This window comes from Heptranchias perlo, chromosome 5, assembly GCF_035084215.1.
Source record: "Heptranchias perlo isolate sHepPer1 chromosome 5, sHepPer1.hap1, whole genome shotgun sequence".
Lineage (NCBI taxonomy): Eukaryota > Metazoa > Chordata > Chondrichthyes > Hexanchiformes > Hexanchidae > Heptranchias > Heptranchias perlo.
In genome coordinates this window covers 109,173,575-109,196,833 of record NC_090329.1, presented here as the reverse complement: position 1 = coordinate 109,196,833, position 23,259 = coordinate 109,173,575, and the positions used below count along the sequence as shown (strand labels likewise).

Below are 23,259 nucleotides of genomic sequence, written 5' to 3'. Positions count from 1 at the left end.
ACACACACAACGCAATGACACACACACAACGCACTGACACACACACAACGCAATGACACACACACACACAACGCAATGACACACACACACACAACGCACTGACACACACACACACAACGCACTGACACACACAACGCACTGACACACACACACACAACACAGACACACACAACACAGACACACACAACACAGACACACACAACACAGACACACACACAACGCACTGACACACACAACGCACTGACACACACAACGCACTGACACACACAATGCACTGACACACACACACAACACAGACACACACACAACGCACTGACACACACACAACGCACTGACACACACACAACGCACTGACACACACACAACGCACTGACACACACACAACGCACTGACACACACAACGCACTGACACACACAACGCACTGACACACACAACGCACTGACACACACACACACAACACTGACACACACACAACGCACTGACACACACACAACGCACTGACACACACACAACGCACTGACACACACAAAAACGCACTGACACACACAAAAACGCACTGACACACACAAAAACGCACTGACACACACACAACGCACTGACACACACAAAAACGCACTGACACACACACAACGCACTGACACACACAACGCACTGACACACACAACGCACTGACACACACAACGCACTGACACACACACACACAACGCACTGACACACACTTACGCAATGACACACACGTACGCAATAACACACACACACACAACGCACTGACACACACACACACAACGCACTGACACACACACAACGCACTGACACACACATACAACGCACTGACACACACACACAACGCACTGACACACATCGCACTAACACTCACACACATCGCACTAACACACACACACATCGCACTAACACACACACAATGCAATGACACACACACACACAATGCACTGACACACACACACAACGCACTGACACACACACACAACGCACTGACACACACACACAACGCACTGACACACACACACACAACACAGACACACACACAACACAGACACACACACAACGCACTGACACACACACACACAACGCACTGACACACACACAACGCACTGACACACACATACAACGCACTGACACACACACACAACGCACTGACACACATCGCACTAACACTCACACACATCGCACTAACACACACACACATCGCACTAACACACACACAACGCAATGACACACACACACACAACGCACTGACACACACACACACAACGCACTGACACACACACACACAACGCACTGACACACACAACGCACTGACACACACAACGCACTGACACACACAACGCACTGACACACACACACACACAACACAGACACACACACAACACAGACACACACACAACGCATTGACACACACACAACGCACTGACACACACAATGCACTGACACACACACACAACACAGACACACACACAACACAGACACACACACAACACAGACACACACACAACGCACTGACACACACAACGCACTGACACACACAACGCACTGACACACACACAACGCACTGACACACACACACACAACACAGACACACACACAACGCACTGACACACACACAACGCACTGACACACACACAACGCACTGACACACACAACGCACTGACACACACAACGCACTGACACACACACACACAACACGGACACACACAACACAGACACACACACAACGCACTGACACACACACAACGCACTGACACACACACAACGCACTGACACACACACAACGCACTGACACACACACAACGCACTGACACACACAAAAACGCACTGACACACACAAAAACGCACTGACACACACAAAAACGCACTGACACACACGTACGCAATGACACACACGTACGCAATGACACACACGTACGCAATGACACACACACACACAACGCATTGACACACACACAACGCACTGACACACACACAACGCATTGACACACACAAAAACGCACTGACACACACAAAAACGCACTGACACACACGTAAGCAATGACACACACGTACGCAATGACACACACGTACGCAATGACACACACACACACAACGCACTGACACACACACAACGCACTGACACACACACACAACGCACTGACACACATCGCACTAACACTCACACACATCGCACTAACACACACACACATCGCACTAACACACACACACATCGCACTAACACACACACAATGCAATGACACACACACACACAACGCACTGACACACACAACGCACTGACACACACACACACAACGCACTGACACACACACACAATGCACTGACACACACACACAATGCACTGACACACACACACACAACGTACTGACACACACACAAACGCAATGACACACACACAAACGCAATGACACACACACACAACGCACTGACACACACACACACAACGCACTGACACACACACACACAACGCACTGACACACACACAAACGCAATGACACACACACAAACGCAATGACACACACACACACGCAATGACACACACACACAACGCACTGACACACACACAACGCACTGACACACACACAACGCACTGACACACACAAAAACGCACTGACACACACAAAAACGCACTGACACACACAAAAACGCACTGACACACACAAAAACGCACTGACACACACAAAAACGCACTGACACACACAAAAACGCACTGACACACACGTACGCAATGACACACACGTACGCAATGACACACACGTACGCAATGACACACACACACACAACGCACTGACACACACACAACGCACTGACACACACACAACGCACTGACACACACATACAACGCACTGACACACACACACAACGCACTGACACACATCGCACTAACACTCACACACATCGCACTAACACACACACACATCGCACTAACACACACACAACGCAATGACACACACACACACAACGCACTGACACACACAAACGCACTGACACACACAACGCACTGACACACACAACGCACTGACACACACAACGCACTGACACACACACACAACGCACTGACACACACAACGCACTGACACACACACACAACGCACTGACACACACACAACGTACTGACACACACACAAACGCAATGACACACACACAAACGCAATGACACACACACACAACGCACTGACACACACACAAACGCAATGACACACACACACACAACGCAATGACACACACACACAACGCACTGACACACACACAACGCACTGACACACACACAACGCAATGACACACACACACACAACACGCACTGACACACACACCTTATTGACACACAGTACAAAGATGATCTAAAAAGGGAATAAAAGGGGAAAAGAAAGAGTATGAGAATAGATTAGCGGCTAACATAACAGGGAACCCAAAAGTCTTTTATAAAGATATAAATAGTATAAGGGTAGTCAAAGGAAGGGTGGGGCCGATTAGGGACAAAAGATCTTCTTGTGGAAGCAGAGGGCACGGTTGAGGTACTAAATGAATATTATGCACTGTCTTCACTAGAGAAGAGGATGCTGACAATTTAGCAGTAAAGGAGGAGGTAGTAGTGATATTGGATAGGATAAAAATAGATAAAGAGGAGGTACTTAAAAGGTTGACAAAACTCAAAGTGGAAAAGTCACCCGGTTCAGATGGCAAGTAAGAGTGGAAGTTGCGGAGGCTCTGGCCACAATCTTCCAATCCTCCTTAGATATGAGGTTGGTGCCAGAGGATTAAAGGATTGCAAATGTTACACCCCGTTCAAAAAGGAGGCGAGGGATAAACCCGGCAATTACAGGCCAGTCAGCCTAACGTCGGTGGTGGGGGAATTTTTAGAGACAATAATCAGGGACAAAATTAATTGGCACTTGGAAAAGTATGGGCTAATAAATGAAAGTCAGCACGGATTCGTTAAAGGAAAATCGTGATGACTAACTTGATTGAGTTCTTTGATGAAGTAACAGAGAGGGTTGATGAGAGTAGTGTGATTGATGTTGTGTATATGGACCTTCAAAAGGCGTTTGATAAAGTACCACATAATAGACTTGTGAGCAAAATTGAAGCCCATGGGATTGAAGGGACAGTGGAAGCATGGCTATGTAATTGGCTAAGGGTCAGAAAGCAGACAGTGGTGGTGAACGGTTGTTTTTAAGACTGGAGTGAGGTATACAGTGGTATTCCCCAAGGGTCGGTATTGGGAGCACTGCTCTTGTGGATATATATTAATGACCTGGACTTGGGTATACAGGGTATAATTTCAAAGTTTGCAGATGGCACGAAATTCAGAAATGTAGTGAACAATGTGGAGGATAGTAACAGACTTCAGGAGGACATAGACAGACTGGTGAAATGGGCAGACACATGGCAGATGAAATTTAACGCAGAGAAGTGTGAAGTAATACATTTTTGTAGGAAGAATGAGAGGCAATATAAACTAAATGGTACAATTTTAAAGGGGGTGCAGGAAATGAGAGACTTGGGGGTGTAAGTACACAAATCCTTGAAAGTGGCAGGACAAGTTGAGAAGGCTGTTAAAAAAGCATATGGGATCCTGGGCTTTATTAATAGAGGCACAGAGTACAAAAGCAAGGGAGTTACGCTAAACCTTTATAAAACACTGTTTAGGCCTCAGCTGTAGTATTGTGTTCAATTCTGGGCACCACATTTTTAGGAAGGCTGTCAAGGCCTTAGGGAGAGTGCAGAAGAGATTTACTAGAGTGGTACCAGGGATGAAGGACTTCAGTTATGTGGAGAGACTGGAGAAGCTGGGGTTGTTCTCCTTAGAGCAGAGAAGTTTAAGAGGAGATTTGATATAGATGTGCAAAATCATGAACGGCTTTGATAGAGTAAATGAGGAGAAATTGTTTCCAGTGACAGAAGGGTCAGTAAGGGTCAGAGGACACAGATTTAAGGTGATTGACGAAAGAACCAGAGGCGACATGAGGAAACATTTTTTATGCAGCAAGTTGTTATATTTTGGAATAAACTGCCTGAATGGGTGGTAGAAGCAGATTCAGTAAGAACTTTCAAAAGGGAATTGGATAAATACATGATGGGAAAAATTTACAGGGCCATGGGGAAAGAGCAAGGGAGGGCAGCTGGCACAGGCACAATGGGCTGTATGGCCTCCTTCTGTGCTGTAACATACTATGATACACACACACAACTTACTGACACACACACATCCCCTACACACACAGGGTTATCCTTTATTACAAAATAAATGAAGTCCTGTGACTCTATGTGGAAAAATGATAAGCTGGGATTTCTACATGTTCAATGGAAAAGGCGTTCTCATGGGCCTGCGGGCAGAGTTCTTTTGGCAACACTGTTAACTGTTGAACTTGGTTAGAGTATAGGAAACACTTCCTGACCTTTCACATGGCACATTTTTAAAACCACCCTCTTGATATTTTTGAAGCAATTTTTAATATTTCCATCCTCATAGGAAAAGAAAGCTGAAAAATCATGTACTGAGGAAACAATTTTAAGATGTTCTGCATTCCTGAAGATTAACATCATCACTTACAAGTGTCATTAGCAAACACCTGCTCTGTGGAATGAGGCTTATTACAAGATAACTCCAACCTATAGTAACACCTGAGCTCACAGAAAAGTACCAAGTAATGATGGCAAATTGGGGCAATCAACTGCACCTGATTAACAATTATTTAACGTTCTCCAATTACTAGCATCTTTAATACTTCAATATTGCCAGAATGGCTTGTATCTTTAGGTAGATGATGATTCTTTAAATCTTGCCATTTGACAAAACTGTCATTAGCAGAAATATTACCTTTCTAAATGTCTTATTAAAAGTCACCGAAAAAAGACATTCTTCACCTTGAGGTCAAATTATGGAATTGTGGATTAGTCGCAAAAATGTCACCTGAATAAGCCTGGGCTCAGCAACATTTTGTACGTTAAGCTACATTTAGAATATTCTAAAACAATACTTCATCACAAAATTAACTGTGAGGGGGAGCCCCATGGTCAGACTTCAGCACTCTTATGTCTACTGGTCAGAAAAATTATAGGAAATCAGGAAAACATTTCTGCAATTGTCACCTGCACAAGTAATTTGATAGGTTCTGTATTTGATGGAGTATTTATTAGCAAAATGAGTTTCTACACTTTTAGTAATGCACCAACAGTACAAGGAACAAGCAAAGTCAATCACTAGGTTTAGAATTCCAGACCGAGAGCAGTAAATGTTTTCAGAAGCAAATTTTCTATCATTTAAAAAGCAGTTCAGCCTTTTCTCTTATCTGTAAGATGCTACAGTAATATCCCTCTAAACTAAAACAGTAAGTTCCCCAGATAGTTTAAGGCAATGAGTAGCGGAATCATGCAGACCAGCTAAATTACAGGTTCATTTTGCAGTGTGTGCTGAGATAGCTCATCTCAGCCGGGTGACAGTTGGGGCCTCAGTGCGCATAGTTTAGGGAAGGGAAAAATCAGCTAAAATCAGGTTCCTGATCGCTATCCAGTAAATCTTACTGGCAATACAGATATGCTGATATTATGCAAGGACAAGATAGGGCTTGACTATAATTCCCTTTGTGATCCAAAAGCCTACGCAATGTCTGGCCTCATGCATGAAAAATGGCCACCCTTGGGCAAAGTACCAGAGGGCAACAGACACTCATGGGATCGGACCAGCAAGGAGTCAACGGGCCCGATATTATCAGGGCGGCGGGTTCGCGGCGGTGGGGGGGGGCGATTGGGCGCATGGGTAACGCGCCCGGTGAAATCAGTCTGCCCCGAACGCAATCGCAGGCTGATTGGATCCACTTACCTCTTGTTCCGGGTTCCCTGCTGCTGAGCTGCGTGTCGGGCGGACTGTGCATGTGCAGTAAGGTCTGTCAGCTGGAGGAACTCTATTTAAAGGGGCAGTCCTCCACTGACTGATGCTGCAACAAATAGGAAAAATTACAGCATGCAGCAGCCCAGGGGGAAGGCTGCTCCCAGGTTTAATGGTGCCTCACTCCAGGTATCATTAGATGGGGTGAGGAGGAGGGGGAGGACAGAGATCTTCCCCCCGGCGGGCAGGAGGAAGTGGCCTGCCTCTGCCACCAAGAAGGCCTGGCTCGAGGTGGCAGAGGAGGTCACCTGCACCACCAACATATCGCGCACCTGCATACAGTGCAGGAGGCGCTGCAATGACCTAAGTAGGTCAGCCAAAGTGAGTACACTTACTCATTCCCCTACACCCCGTCTGCCACATCACCGCCCCCACCCCACACCTCCTTCTGCACTGCCAACACTACTCTGTCACATCACCCCTCACACCCACTCAAACCTCATCCTCATCTTACCTGCACTTACTCACCTCGCCAGTGCTCATCCCGCCACTGCCACTCAACCCAATCCTCATACAATCTCATGGCTCTATCTCATACTCACCCTCTCGTGCATCTCTTTCACAGTCAGCCTCACTCAACCTGCCACTACCAGTGCTGCAGCCACAGGGCATGCATCACATATGTGCAGTAGGCAGCGTGAGGCAAACGTGTCATGAGCATGAAGGGGATGCACAAGGGTGTTTGAGGGTTTGTCATGGTTTTTACTTATATTTAATTTCTGATCAACTCACATCACATATTATATTGGCACCACTACTGCCACATCTTTGCGAATCTTGTCTGGTTTGTGCAATAATGCCCTTTCCTGAGGATCACAATGAAGACCCACACCTGATGCCACCCATTGTGTCACTGCAGAGTGGGTGTAGGTGTATTTGCAGGGATCTTTTGTGCAGACGACTGAGAGACGTCGGCGATGTCCCCGGTTGCACCCTGGAAGGATGCGGAGGAGAAGTTATTGAGGGCAGTGGTGACTTTGACAGCGACAGGTAAGATGGTGGTGCTCGGGCCAGCCGGGAGCAGCTCGGCATGAAGGAGGCTGCAGATGTCCACGACTACATGTCGAGTGACTCTGAGCCTCCGTATGCACTGCTGCTCAGAGAGATCCAGGAAGCTGAGCCTCGGTCTGTGGACCCTGTGGCGAGGGTAGTGCCTTCTGCGACGCATCTCTCTCTGCGGTTGCCCTCCCTCCTGCTGTGCAGGTGGATGTGTCACAGCACTGTACTGTGGAGCTCCACATGTCAGAGGTGGACGGCATGGCTGGAGAGGCTGGTGATGCTGTTCGCCCTCCAAGGAGGTCATGACTGCAGCTACGGCGGCCCCCATCCGGAAGATGTACATCTGTGGGGTTCTGCAAGGTAGGTACATGTGTCTGGACACCGGGGTAAGTGTGCAAGTTGGTGAATTTTATTGTTAGGAGGAGGGTGGTGGAGGCCAAGCTTTGTCCAAAGTGACAGAGTGGCCACCTGCAATGAGTGAGGGTCTCCCCCCCACAACCTGTCAAATGGACCTTTGCAGCTGCCACAGCTGCAACACGTCCATTTCAACTGGGAGTGTTTCCCCCGGTACGGGAAACAGTCCCAGTTGTTTGTAAAAGCCCACCCCATGTAAAATATCTCCTTAATCAGGTCTGTAAATGACCTGAAATACCAAAATAAATACCTTAAGTGGCACCCCGCCGGCTTTAATTACCGGCGGGAATCCCACATGCGGGGGCTGCGCATGCGTCTGTGGGAAACCCGGAAGTGGGCGGGTTGGAGCCGGGCTCCCGACCCGCCCCGGGAATCCCCGATTTTCGGAGCCCCCCCCCCCGCCAGGAACGCACCCGATCACGGGTGCTAAAATGGAGCCCAACATCTTCAAAAGGGGAGAGGCAAAAACTGGCAGAAAAAGGATGAGAAAAAAAAAACTAGAAATGTAGACACGGTGAAGAGCGTTAACTTAGTGGTTCTCAAAACCGTTCAGAAAGGAGTCCAAAATGTGATTACATGCTGACACAGACGTAAAACTGAAATTGGGGTACTGGTGCACAAGACCTGCTCAAAAACTATTGATTTTTTGGGAAAACTTTTATATTTTACATTACGCCTAGTAAAATGCTGCCACTGTCACCTCTAGACAACTTCTCCAACCCAAGGCCTCACTGGCCTTCCAAGGTGCACTTTACATAAGCTGAGAGGAGCCGAGCCGAGCGGAGGGAGCGTCCGATAAAAGGCGGGATTTCAGAGCGCTGAGAACAGCTGAGAGGAGCCGAGCCGAGCGGAGGGAGCGTCCGATAAAAGGCGGGATTTCAGAGCGCTGAGAACAGCTGAGAGGAGCCGAGCCGAGCGGAGGGAGCGTCCGATAAAAGGCGGGATTTCAGAGCGCTGAGAACAGCTGAGAGGAGCCGAGCCGAGCGGAGGGAGCGTCCGATAAAAGGCGGGATTTCAGAGCGCTGAGAACAGCTGAGAGGAGCCGAGCCGAGCGGAGGGAGCGTCCGATAAAAGGCGGGATTTCAGAGCGCTGAGAACAGCCGAGCCGAGCGGAGCTGCGACCGAGTTCGAAGTGACGTCAGGAATCAGATCGGGACGCGACACAGGGGAGGCACCTGATTGGTGAGTAGGTTCAGGTGAGTATTTCTCCTTATCTACAGTAACTGAAGTAAAAGGAAAGGGAAGGTCTGCAGGTCTTATAGGAAGTAGCGTTTATTTTTTAGTGAATCAAGGTCCCTAGTGTAGTTAACATTCTCTAAATTGAGAACAATTTAAAGGAGTAAACTCCTTAAAGGGAGTGGTAAGTAGTTTTTCTTTCCTTTTTTTTTCTCTTGACATTGTAGTTGTTCTTAAGCTAATTTAAGGGTTAAGTCATGGCAGGAGATCCCAGCGCCGTGTCATGTTCCTCTTGTGGGATGTGGGAATTCAGGGATCCTTCCTGTATCCCTGATTCCTTCACCTGCGGGAAGTGTGTCCAGCTGCAGCTATTGTTTGACCGCTTGACGGCTCTGGAGCTGCGGATGGACTCACTTTGGAGCATCCGCGATGCTGAGAAAGTCGTGGATAGCACGTTCAGTGAGTTGGTCACACCGCAGATAAAAATTACTGAGGGAGATAGTGAATGGGTGACCAACAGACAGAGGAAGAGTAGGAAGGCAGTGCAGGGGTCCCCTGCGGTCATCTCCCTCCAAAACAGGTATACCGTTTTGGATACTGTTGGCGGAGATGACTCACCAGGGGAAGGTGGCAGTGGCCAGGTTCATGGCACCGTGGCTGGCTCTGCTGCACAGGAGGGAAGGAAAAAGAGTGGCAGAGCTATAGTGATAGGGGACTCGATTGTAAGGGGAATAGACAGGCGTTTCTGCGGACGCAACCGAGACTCCAGGATGGTATGTTGCCTCCCTGGTGCAAGGGTCAAGGATGTCTCGGAGCGGCTGCAGGACATTCTGGAGGGGGAGGGTGAACAGCCAGTTGTCGTGGTGCATATAGGCACCAACGATATAGGTAAAAAACAGGATGAGGTCCTACAAGCTGAATTTAGGGAGTTAGGAGTTAAACTAAAGAGTAGGACCTCAAAGGTAGTAATCTCAGGATTGCTACCAGTGCCACGGGTTAGTCAGAGTAGGAATGACAGGATAGCTAAGATGAATACGTGGCTTGAGAGATGGTGCAAGCTGGAGGGATTCAAATTCCTGGGCCATTGGAACCGGTTCTGGGGGAGGTGGGACCAGTACAAATTGGACGGTCTGCATCTGGGCAGGACTGGAACCAATGTCCTAGGGGGAGTGTTTGCCAGTGCTGTTGGGGAGGGTTTAAACTAATGTGGCAGGGGGATGGGAACCGATGCAGGAAGTCAGTGGGAAATAAAGTGGTGACAGAAACAAAAGGCAGTAAGGGAGAGTGTACAGAACATGACCGGACAGATGGTCTGAGAAAGCAGGGCAAAGACCAAGGGAAGTCTAGATTAAACTGCATTTATTTCAATGCAAGAAGTCTGATGGGCAAGGCAGATGAACTCAGGGCATGGATGGGTACATGGGACTGGGATGTTATAGCTATTACTGAAACATGGCTAAGGGAGGGGCAGGACTGGCAGCTCAATGTTCCAGGGTACAGATGCTATAGGAAAGATAGAGCAGGAGGTAAGAGAGGAGGGGGAGTTGCGTTCTTGATTAGGGAGAACATCACGGCAGTAGTGAGAGGGGATATATCCGAGGGTTCGCCCACTGAGTCCATATGGGTAGAACTGAAAAATAAGAAGGGAGAGATCACTTTGATAGGATTGTACTACAGACCCCCAAATAGTCAACGGGAAATTGAGGAGCAAATATGTAAGGAGATTACAGACAGCTGCAAGAAAAATAGGGTGGTAATAGTAGGGGACTTTAACTTTCCCAACATTGACTGGGACAGCCATAGCATTAGGGGCTTGGATGGAGAGAAATTTGTTGAGTGTATTCAGGAGGAATTTCTCATTCAGTATGTGGATGGCCCGACTAGAGAGGGGGCAAAACTTGACCTCCTCTTGGGAAATAAGGAAGGGCAGGTGACAGAAGTGTTAGTGAGGGATCACTTTGGGACCAGTGATCATAATTCCATTAGTTTTAAGATAGCTATGGAGAAGGATAGGTCTGGCCCAAAAGTTAAAATTCTAAATTGGGGAAAGGCCAATTTTGATGGTATTAGACAGGAACTTTCAGAAGTTGATTGGGAGAGTCTGTTGGCAGGCAAAGGGACGTCTGGTAAGTGGGAGGCTTTCAAAAGTGTGTTAACCAGGGTTCAGGGTAAGCACATTCCTTATAAAGTGAAGGGCAAGGCTGGTAGAAGTAGGGAACCTTGGATGACTCGGGAGATTGAGGCACTAGTCAAAAATAAGAAGGAGGCATATGACATGCATAGGCAGCTGGGATCAAGTGGATCCCTTGAAGAGTATAGAGATTGCCGGAGTAGAGTTAAGAGAGAAATCAGGAGGGCAAAAAGGGGATATGAGATTGCTTTGGCAGATCAGGCAAAGGTGAATCCAAAGAGCTTCTACAAATACATAAAGGGCAAAAGGGTAACCAGGGAGAGAGTAGGGCCTCTTAAGGATCAACAAGGTCATCTAAGTGCGGAACCACAAGAGATGGGTGAGATCCTGAATGAATATTTCACATCGGTATTTACGGTTGAGAAAGGCATGGATGTTAGGGAACTTGGGGAAATAAATAGTGATGTCTTGAGGAGTGTACATATTACAGAGAGGGAGGTGCTGGAAGTCTTAACGCGCATCAAGGTAGATAAATCTCCGGGACCTGATGAAATGTATCCCAGGACGTTATGGGAGGTTAGGGAGGAAATTGCGGGTCCCCTAGCAGAGATATTTGAATCATCCACCGCTACAGGTGAGGTGCCTGAAGATTGGAGGGTAGCAAATGTTGTGCCTTTGTTTAAGAAGGGCGGCAGGGAAAAGCCTGGGAACTACAGACCAGTGAGCCTGACATCTGTAGTGGGTAAGTTGTTAGAGGGTATTCTGAGGGACAGGATCTACAGGCATTTGGAGAGGCAGGGACTAATTAGGAACAGTCAGCATGGTTTTGTGAGAGGAAAATCATGTCTCACGAATTTGATTGAGTTTTTTGAAGGGGTAACCAAGAAGATAGATGAGGGCTGTGCAGTAGACGTGGTCTACATGGACTTCAGCAAAGCATTTGACAAGGTACCGCATGGTAGGTTGTTACATAAGGTTAAATCTCATGGGATCCAAGGTGAGGTAGCCAATTGGATACAAAATTGGCTTGACGACAGAAGACAGAGGGTGGTTGTCGAGGGTTGTTTTTCAAACTGGATGCCTGTGTCCAGCGGTGTGCCTCAGGGATCGGTGCTGGGTCCGCTGTTATTTGTTATTTATATTAATGATTTGGATGAGAATTTAGGAGGCATGGTTAGTAAGTTTGCAGATGACACCAAGATTGGTGGCATTGTGGACAGTGAAGAAGGTTATCTAGGATTGCAACGGGATCTTGATAAATTGGGCCAGTGGGCCGATGAATGGCAGATGGAGTTTAATTTAGATAAATGTGAGGTGATGCATTTTGGTAGATCGAATCGGGCCAGGACCTACTCCGTTAATGGTAGGGCGTTGGGGAGAGTTATAGAACAAAGAGATCTAGGAGTACAGATTCATAGCTCCTTGAAAGTGGAGTCACAGGTGGATAGGGTGGTGAAGAAGGCATTCAGCATGCTTGGTTTCATTGGTCAGAACATTGAATGCAGGAGTTGGGATGTCTTGTTGAAGTTGTACAGGGCATTGGTGAGGCCACACTTGGAGTACTGTGTACAGTTCTGGTCACCCTATTATAGAAAGGATATTATTAAACTAGAAAGAGTGCAGAAAAGATTTACTAGGATGCTACCGGGACTTGATGGTTTGACTTACAGGGAGAGGTTAGACAGACTGGGACTTTATTCCCTGGAGAGTAGGAGGTTAAGGGGTGATCTTATAGAAGTCTATAAAATAATGAGGGGCATAGATAAGGTCGATAGTCAAAATCTTTTCCCAAAGGTAGGGGAGTCTATAACGAGGGGGCACAGATTTAAGGTGAGAGGGGAGAGATACAAAAGGATCCAGAGGGGCAATTTTTTCACTCAAAGGGTGGTGAGTGTCTGGAACGAGCTGCCAGAGGCAGTAGTAGAGGCGGGTACAATTTTGTCTTTTAAAAAGCATTTGGACAGTTACATGGGGAAGATGGGTATCGAGGGATATGGGCCAAGTGCAGGCAATTGGGACTAGCTTAGTGGTATAAACTGGGCGACATGGACATGTTGGGCCGAAGGGCCTGTTTCCATGTTGTAACTTCTATGATTCTATGAACCTCTTCCAAAATTTCCCTGCTCACATTATCCCATGCTAAGTCCCACTCACCTATCTTCCGTGACCTCCATTGGCTCCCTGTCTTCCAATGCACTAACTTGAAAATCCCTCCACTGCATCGGCGCTCCCTAACTCTGTAACCTCTTCCCACCCTACAACCTGCCTCACACCATCCACTGCATCGGTGCTCCCTAACTCTGTAACCTCTTCCCACCCTACAACCTGCCTCACACCATCCACTGCATCGGTGCTCCCTAACTCTGTAACCTCTTCCCACCCTACAACCTGCCTCACACCATCCACTGCATCGGTGCTCCCTAACTCTGTAACCTCTTCCCACCCTACTACCTACTTCACACCATCCACTGCATCGGCGCTCCCTAACTCTGTAACCTCTTCCCACCCATCAACCTGCCTCACAGCATCCACTATTCCAGTGCTGGACAACTATGCATTCTCTCCTTCTCCACTCCACCACCTGTGGCAGTGCCATTAACCATTTCAGTCCTGCACTCAAGTTCTCTTCTGAAGCCACTCCATCTGCTCCTCCTTCAAAATCCTTCTACAAACCTACCTTTTCAACTATGGATTTGGTCACTGCTATATCCTTCAACTGCTGCTCCATGTCCGTTTTACCCTCCCTCTGCTCCCTTACAGGTTAATGTTTTGAACATCAGCTACAAGGAAGGTTTATTTTCCTGAAGACAGTGCACATCAGCTAAAGAGGTCTTTTCAAATATTTCAGGAGTTAGGTTTGCTATTTCCACAGAAAATAAAAACAGGCTAAGACCACTGAAAGCACTTGAATTAGATTATCATCCAATCACACTTATCAGTGTAGCAACACTTTAAACCAAGACTGGTACAAGACCAACCACAAAAAACATCTCCACGTGCTTGGTTGATAAAGAAATGCTGCAAAGTTCCTATCCTTTTTTCTCCTGAAGCACGGAGTGAAAGACATTTCCTGTTCCAGTCAATTACCTATGCTGAAAGTTCCTTCCATGTCCATTTTCTAAACAAACCCAAAGCTTAATTGGAAAGGGGGATGATTTTCATTTAGATATTGTATACAACAATCTTTTACAATTTCTTCCTATAGCTGTATAAGATCTGACCATACTGATTTCTTCCTCCACCCTGTTTTCTCCACTCTTTTCCCCACTCTTTTCCCCTCCTTCTTGAAGGGTAATGTTTAACAGCTTCTGGCCACTCCATCCCTGGTAACCTGCCAAAATGATCATTCTGGCAGGCTATTTGACCATGAATATTACAGCTAAGCCCTAATCCTGGTTTCATCTGATGTGCGTGCGTGTGCGTGCTTATAAACACACACTTTCCAGTAGCAGTCACTAGAAAGTGATCAGGAGCAGGTACGCTGGCTGATTTTTTTTTCACTGAGCAGCCTATTGGCAGAATTTGACGGTTCTAAATTTTCACAATTATACTCATACCTTCTGAGCAGTATCCATGGTCAATGAGGATACCGAACACGCCAATACTGACCAGGCTAAATTCTTAATGCTAGGAGGGCAGATTGTAATATCAATGGACAGACTGACAGTCGACTGGGTCTTTGTCCAATTTCAACTGGTAATATTAGATCTCCTTCACACACCTTGCTTCTTCTAACAAATAGGAGAGATCTGAAAATGACCTGAAAGTACTTTGTTACCCTACACCCCAACATACTCCAACAGGGTGGAGAATTTCAATAGCACACAGCCACTAAAAACACAAAGTTTGACCTATTTTACTGATGTACTATATTAGTATACAGATTGCCCGATCAGAGCACTGCATCAACACCCCCCCCCCCACCCTCCCCTTCCATCTTGTGGTACTGCACAGACATAAGACTCAAACTGAATGTTTTTGATAAGGACAAGGAGCTCAAGAAATACTACTTTTGCATTTTTTCCATTCTATTTTGTAATAGTTAATACATTTTGAAAAATATTCTAGCACCGTAGTTGTCAAGTGATAAATGCAATTTTATACTTTACACTACAAAATTTACAATACCATTCACTAGAAAAGATTTTAGTACATCACAATACTGAAGTTAGGCCTCCATAGTAAATTACTTTTAATTTGTAGTGCCAAATATTAGTACTGTACATAACCAAACTGAACTTACCCCAACTCCTGGTAGATAAGGCAATGTGGAATTGAGAGTGAACAAGTCAGTATTAAATAAGCTTGGGGGATTTTGATTGGCATCTATAGAGTCTGATCCCTGGAATGCTGGTGTACTGTCAAGTTCATTGGTGTTTGTAATATCCCCAAAATTTATATTAATTTCCAAGAGATTTGGTTTAAAGTGAGGGATGGTTAATCCATTTTCTGATTGCTTTTCCATCTCAGAGTTACTGGCTTTCTTTTCCGTCTCAGAGTTACTGGCTTTCTTTTCCGTCTCAGAGTTACTAAATTTCAAATATTTTTCCATACAGCTTGGCAACTGGGTTTCTGGAACGGTTGGATTTGAAAAATCAAATTCAAATCCTTTAACAACATCATTTCTCGGTAATGATGGTGTGAGATCAGCAGGCTCAATCACAGGTTCAGTTGATGGTTTAGATATTCTGTTAAGTGTCTGATCAGCCTCCAAACGCGATCTTTTACTGCCCGATTCAGAATCAAGATCGTTCTCTGCATCATCCTTTCTTTGAAAAACCAAATTTAAGCTTTTTTTTTCCATCAGAGATTTAAAAAGCAAGCTCTGTTCTGCAGACACACGTTTAACTACTTTAGATTTTGTTTCAATTTGTTGCATTTTGAGAAGAGAGGAAGGTGCTCCGCTTTCATGGACACTTTTCTTCATTAAACCAAATTTGAACGAACTTGGATCAAATATTTTCTCCTTTTTTGATGATATATTGTCTTCCTGAATCGGCGGCATGGCAAATGGTGGCACGAAAGGCACTTTGGGAACTCGCTGCCTCTTTTGCGGCAGATGAATGGGGTTGCCATATCTACGAATTGTTTCGGTAAAGCTGTCCATATCAGAAGAGCTGTCCAAGCTACTGTCTTCATTGAATGAAACATTCATTTTATTTCCCTCCTCGGATTTTGAGACTGTTTGTTCTGTAGCTAAAGCAAAGCCACCTGCTGATGGACCCAGGTCTACAATCGGGCCAACAATTGTTTTAGTTGTCTGCGTATCATCAGCCACAGAAGCCTCTTTTACTACAGCTTCCTTTGGTTGTGATGCTACTACGTTTTGAACAGACAGAGAAAATTCATTTGTTGCTGCACCTAGTTCCAACTTTTGCTCAATAGAACTTGCTGCCTGGCCACCTTCTGTTCTGGATAAGTTTCCTCTAGGCACCTCTACACCTGGAGCTGACATTGCGCTCTTCAGTTCCATCTCTTTATGTTGCACCTCAGGCGTGCTTGATGAGAGAGGTAGGCCAAACTTACGGGTTGCAGCCTCTGGACTAGCCTTTTGCTCGAAAGCAGCAGTTGTAGAAGTATCTTTATTCATTTCGGACCCAGTGATTCTAGATGTTTGTACGCTCTGGGACAAAGTTGCCTCTCCTATTTCAAAGTCTCTATTTTGCAACATGGACATGTTTTGATCTACAGGCAGGGAAAGCCCTCCTCTTGTTGAACTTGAGCCAGACTTGGTTTCACTAGCACCATTTTCAGGGGCAGCTTTCCTAATTTCAGACACCGTGGTTGATGTCTGTGAACAAACGGATGTGTCATTTACTTCAATATCTCTATACGTCAAGTCGACTGTCCCTGTTTGTATAGGTAGGGTGAAATCATCACTGGCTAATATATCTGACCGTTGCTCATTAGACCTCTTTGCAGGTGCTTCTTTATTAATTTCAGCCCCCATGGTTTTAAATGTTTGTACACTTTGAAGCGATGTTGTCTCTTTTATTTCACAGTCATTATTTTGTAGCACAGGTGTGTTCTGCTGTAAAGGCAGGGCAAGCGCCACTGTTGCTTCATATGATCCTAACTCAGTGTCACCAGCACTATTTGTAAGGGTGTCAGCCTTAATTTCAGGCACTGTGATTTTAGATGCTTGCACACACAAAGATGGTACATCATTTATTTCTTTTTCCTTACATTTTGAGCTTATTGTGCCCTTTTGCAAAGGTAGGACATCATCACTTGTTATTGTATCTGTGCCTGACCGTTGCTCATTAAAACTTTTTGCAAGTGTAACTTTCTCAGTTTGAGACACTTCTACACTCTGAGGCGATGCATCTTTTATCTCTGTTTCTCCTGGTTGTGTCTGTGGTGGACTTAAGTGTACAGTTGAGGTACCTTCAACTCTTGCTGTACCCAAGCATTCCTGCTGCTCACCAACATAGTTTGCATTCATGTCTTTTTTAATTTCAGACACAGTGCTTTTAAACATTTGCACTGGCTGAGGAGATATTGTGCTTTTTGTTTTGGAATCACTAATTTGCAATATTGGTGAACTTTGATCAGCGAGCTCACCTTTTGCTGCACCTGAGCCAGATGTCCTTTTATTATCACTCTTTGCAGGTACGTCTTTCTCAATTTCAAGCATACTTTCAGACATTTGTGTGCTCTGAGGTGTAGCTACGTCCTTTATCTCCATTTCTCTAGGTTGAGATTTTGACGGACTTTGTTGTGCAGACATTGCAGCTTTAACTATTGCAGCACTTGGCCTGCCCTTTCGATTCCCAACATCGTTTGCATTTATGTCTTTAATATCAGACATTGCAGTTGTGGGTGTTTGTAGTTTCTGAGGTAGTGCTGTGTCCTTAACTTCAGTGTCTCGATTTTTCACCTTGGGTGTATTTTGCTGAACAGGCTGGGCAAGCTCACTTTTTGCTTCACCTAGGATGGCCTTTTGCTCATTAACACTCTTTGTAGGGGCATCTTTCTCGATTTCCGACACCGTGGTTTCATAAATCAATACGCTTGGAGGTAACATGGCCTTTTCTTCCATTTCTCTACTTTGCAATTCTGCTCCAGTCGATGGTACAGACGGGACAAGATCATTTGTGGCTGCATCTGGGTGTGCCTTGTGCTCTTTAACACTCTTTGTAGGGGCATCTTTCTTGATTTCAGATAAACTCATTTCAGAAGTATGCATATCCACAGAAGAAGATTTATCTTTCACATCAGTGTGTGCACACAATACTGAAGAAGCCATTCCAAGTGAGCAATTTTCTTCTGGTCTACCAGACTGCACATCAGGAAACATTTCTAAAGACACCTTTTCGACATGGGCACTTGTGTTAATTCCTTTATTTTTGTGTTCTTCTGCAGAAATGTACTTTGTATCATTAGCTTTCGCACTGATCACTCTTGGCATTTCATCTGCTTTATGTCTCACTTCTACATTTACACCATCAGATGCTTCAACTTTCTTGGAAGTGTTTGGTTGCCTTCTGCCAATTAAGGTTGCAGTGGCATCCGCTCTTTTGCCAGGTTTGTTGTGCAGTTGAATCTTCAGGCTACCAATGTATTTTTTATTCAGGTTTGGGGATAAAGGCAGGTCCTTGGTGGCAAAGAAGTCAACTTGGTGGTGACTTGTAGCTTTCATTTTTTTAGGTAAAGTGATTCTAATGGTCTCTTCCTCCTCGGTTCTAATTTCAGTACAGGTTCCTTGTTGGTTTGAAGTGCTCAACAAGGCACCAGATGCATCTTCCTTTTCAGCTGATGGACTGTCAAAGCAAACAAAGAAAATGCAAATAACACAAGGAAAACTGAGAAAGTTTGCTCAACATTCTAGCAATAAACCTGCACAGATTCATTGAAGGCATCATCAGTCAGTGAAGTTTGTACTTAAAGGGGAAGGAAACCCAAGAGGGAGTACTTTTTTTTCCTATTTTTTCTAAAAGAAATGAATAGTTGCACCATTGTTTTATTTGACTTTTTTTTAAAAATCAGGATCTCTCTCACATGTCATGTTGCTCTAGTGATGTCGAATATGGGGAACATCCTGGAACGCCTCCATTACCAACAGGAGAGGGAAGAGTCCTGGACCTGCCCAACCCAGGAAACAGGCTGGAAAGCATCAATTCATATTTTAAAAAAATAGAAAATTACAGTGAAATTGATTTTCTTTAAAAAAAGAGGGGACTTAAAACAAAGATACTCACTCCTCTTAGACTTTCCTTTCCCTAATCAATGGCAAAGTTTTAGCTTCTTGGTTAAGCTGCAGCATTTATAAATTGCCTTTTACAATCTCAGGACGTCCCAAAGCACTTTAAAGCCTATGACATACTTTTGAAGTGTAGTCACTATTGTAAACCAACTCTAATCCAATTATCCCCATCCTCTAAATCTGCTTCATCTGTCTTGACTCCACATGTAATGCCACAGGAGATCAAATGGTATTATTTGGTTATCAAGGTGGCAAGTTAGCATTTACAAAGAGATGAAACTCAGTTCAGTCCAAAAAATGATACGGTTGCCTTTCTGTAAAGTCCCACACTGTGCCATGCATTTATCTGTTGGACTGTCAGACAAATAAATTTTATTATGGGTAAATATAAGTTAGCACACATTAATGACGGAAACATGAAATAAGTGTATACAATAAGGAGATTGCAAATAGATGTGGAGCGATTGGGTAAGTGGGCCCACAACTAACAAATAGCTTTTGAAAAAGATTCAGTGCAGTTATACACATCGATGCATAGAACACAGACAAAGAATATAGTATATGTAGGTGTAAGTTAAAGTTGTGATGTGGAGATGCCGGTGATGGACTGGGGTTGACAATTGTAAACAATTTTACAACACCAAGTTATAGTCCAGCAATTTTATTTTAAATTCACAAGCTTTCGGAGATTTTCTCCTTCCTCAGGCAAATGTTTCAAGATCTCCTTGAAGCCTACGCATTTATACATATTGAACAATACATGGTGTTTACAGACTGCCCCTGCAACTGCCCGTTGCCAAGGCAATCACCGTGTTCAGACAGAGAGGTGTTACCTGCAGAACCCCCGAATACACATTCAACAAAAAAACAAACAGGGAAAAAAAAGAGAAAAAAAAACACAGAGAGAGGCAGAAACATCCGGAAGGCAGAGAGAGCCAGCAAATGACCCATTATATTAAAAACAGATAACATTTGTTCGCTGGTGGGGTAACGTGTAGCGTGACATGAACCCAAGATCCCGGTTGAGGCCGTCCTCATGGGTGCGGAACTTGGCTATCAATTTCTGCTCGACGATTTTGCGTTGTCGTGTGTCTCGAAGGCCGCCTTGGAGTACGCTTACCCGAAGGTCGGTGGATGAATGTCCATGACTGGACACTTCAGCAGTCATGGACATTCATCCACCGACCTTCGGGTAAGCGTACTCCAAGGAGGCCTTCGAGACACACGACAACGCAAAATCGTCGAGCAGAAATTGATAGCCAAGTTCCGCACCCATGAGGACGGCCTCAACCGGGATCTTGGGTTCATGTCACGCTACACGTTACCCCACCAGCGAACAAATGTTATCTGTTTTTAATATAATGGGTCATTTGCTGGCTCTCTCTGCCTTCCGGATGTTTCTGCCTCTCTCTGTGTTTTTTTTTTCTCTTTTTTTTCCCTGTTTGTTTTTTTGTTGAATGTGTATTCGGGGGTTCTGCAGGTAACACCTCTCTGTCTGAACACGGTGATTGCCTTGGCAATGGGCAGTTGCAGGGGCAGTCTGTAAACACCATGTATTGTTCAATATGTATAAATGCGTAGGCTTCAAGGAGATCTTGAAACATTTGCCTGAGGAAGGAGAAAATCTCCGAAAGCTTGTGAATTTAAAATAAAATTGCTGGACTATAACTTGGTGTTGTAAAATTGTTTACAATAAGTTAAAGTTGACTAGGACAAAGACAGGCTTGGGAGTGATCACTGACTACTCCCTAAAAATTCAAGTGCTTCGCCTGGATTATTCAGTAGAAAACAAGGACCACAATAACAGGGTTATACAAAGGTTTTTGAAGATCTCGTTTGGAATACTGTGTACAATTTTGGTCACTCCACCTCAGGAAGGACATTGTAGCTCTAGAGAAAAGCCAAAGACGATGATCCCCAGCTTACGATCATTGAGATGTAAAGACTGGCTTGATGCCTTGGATTTGTATTCACTGCAGAGATGTTAGACATAGAGTTGATCTGATCCAAACCATATTGCTAAAATTATTAAAGGCATTGATAATATGAAAGGAGTGTGTTTGAGTTGATGGGGCTGGCTAAAACTATGCCCCCCCCACCAATATAAAAACTGAGAAAGTAGAGAGTTAGACAGGATGTCTACAAGGTTTACTTTTCTCGGAAGGTAGAACAGGATTCCTGAGATGGTCCGTGAAGACTGACTCCTTGCAGTCCTTCAAGAAAGCTTTAGATGGATTTTTGGAAAACAAAGTGATCGTGTGGACATATAGAAGGCAAGAATAATTACTCCAGGAAATGACAATGGGTTTGGGGCTTGCCTGATCGCCTTTGAAGGGTTGAACATAAAAAATGGGAGCAGGAGTAGGCCATACGGCCCCTCGAGCCTGCTCCACCATTGAATCAGATCATGGCTGATCTTCAACCTTAACTCCACTTTCCTGCCCGATCCCAATATCCCTTGATTCCCCTAGAGTCCAAAAATCTATTGCAGCCTTGAATATACTTAATGACTCAGCATCCACAGCCCTCTGGGGTAGAGAACTCTAAAGATTCACAATCCTCTGAGTGAAGAAATTCCTCCTCATCTCAGTCTTAAATGGCCAACCCCTTATCCTGCGACTATGCCCCCTAGTTCTAGACTCTCCAGTCAGGGGAAACAACCTCTCAGCCTCCTGTCAAGCCCCCTCAGAATCTTATATGTTTCAATGAGATCACCTCTCATTCTAAACACCAAAGAGTATAGGCCCATTCTACTTAACCTCTCCTCATAGGACAACCCTCTCATCCCAGAAATTAATCTAGTGAACCTTCGTTGCACCGCCTCTAAGACAAGTATATCATTCCTTAGATAAGGAGACCAAAACTGTACACAATACTCCAGGTGAGGTCTCACCAAAGCCCTGTAGTAAGTGAAGAGGAATTTTTGACAGAGAATTCCTCTATTGGCTACAGGTCACTATGGAGGTTTCTTGCCCCTCTCATGAGATGTGTTGGCAAATGGAGATGAGATGCAACAAAAATATAGGGCAAGTGCATATGGGCCGAATGGCCTTTTGTCATCATAGGCACATAACATATTAGATATGTTATGTGCCTATATTGTGGACGAGAGATCGAAACTACGATCTTCTTGGGTCTATTTTGCTGAAGAGCACATCAACTTATCTACTAAGCCATTAATGGTAAGATTCCCTCCCCCTTTCTTTGTTGAAACATACTTACTTCAACGACAATAGGAATTGACCCCTTGGCCATATCAACCTATTTAAGTCAAGGACATAAAGGTTCATATGTTTAAAAGGGTTTTTTTTCCCCCTTCCAGTATCTGCCTCTATCAAACAAGTACAAATTTTAAAACTTTCCTGGAATTGCTTGCCGTTAAGCAAATGAGGAGGTCTTGCGAATGCAGCAGCTTTCCAAGATCATCATCGCCCATC

At 45.1% G+C, this 23,259-nt stretch overlaps 1 protein-coding gene across 1 annotated transcript in view; it reads right to left on the bottom strand.

The window, feature by feature from the left end:
- The window catches only part of LOC137321995 (beta/gamma crystallin domain-containing protein 1-like), a 213,302-nt gene that overhangs the window by 70,727 nt on the left and 119,316 nt on the right, over positions 1 to 23,259 (bottom strand). Inside the window, exon 4 of the mRNA XM_067984965.1 lies at positions 15,860 to 19,379. Coding sequence (XP_067841066.1) covers positions 15,860 to 19,379 — 3,520 coding nt within the window. The remainder of the gene's footprint in view (positions 1 to 15,859; positions 19,380 to 23,259) is intronic.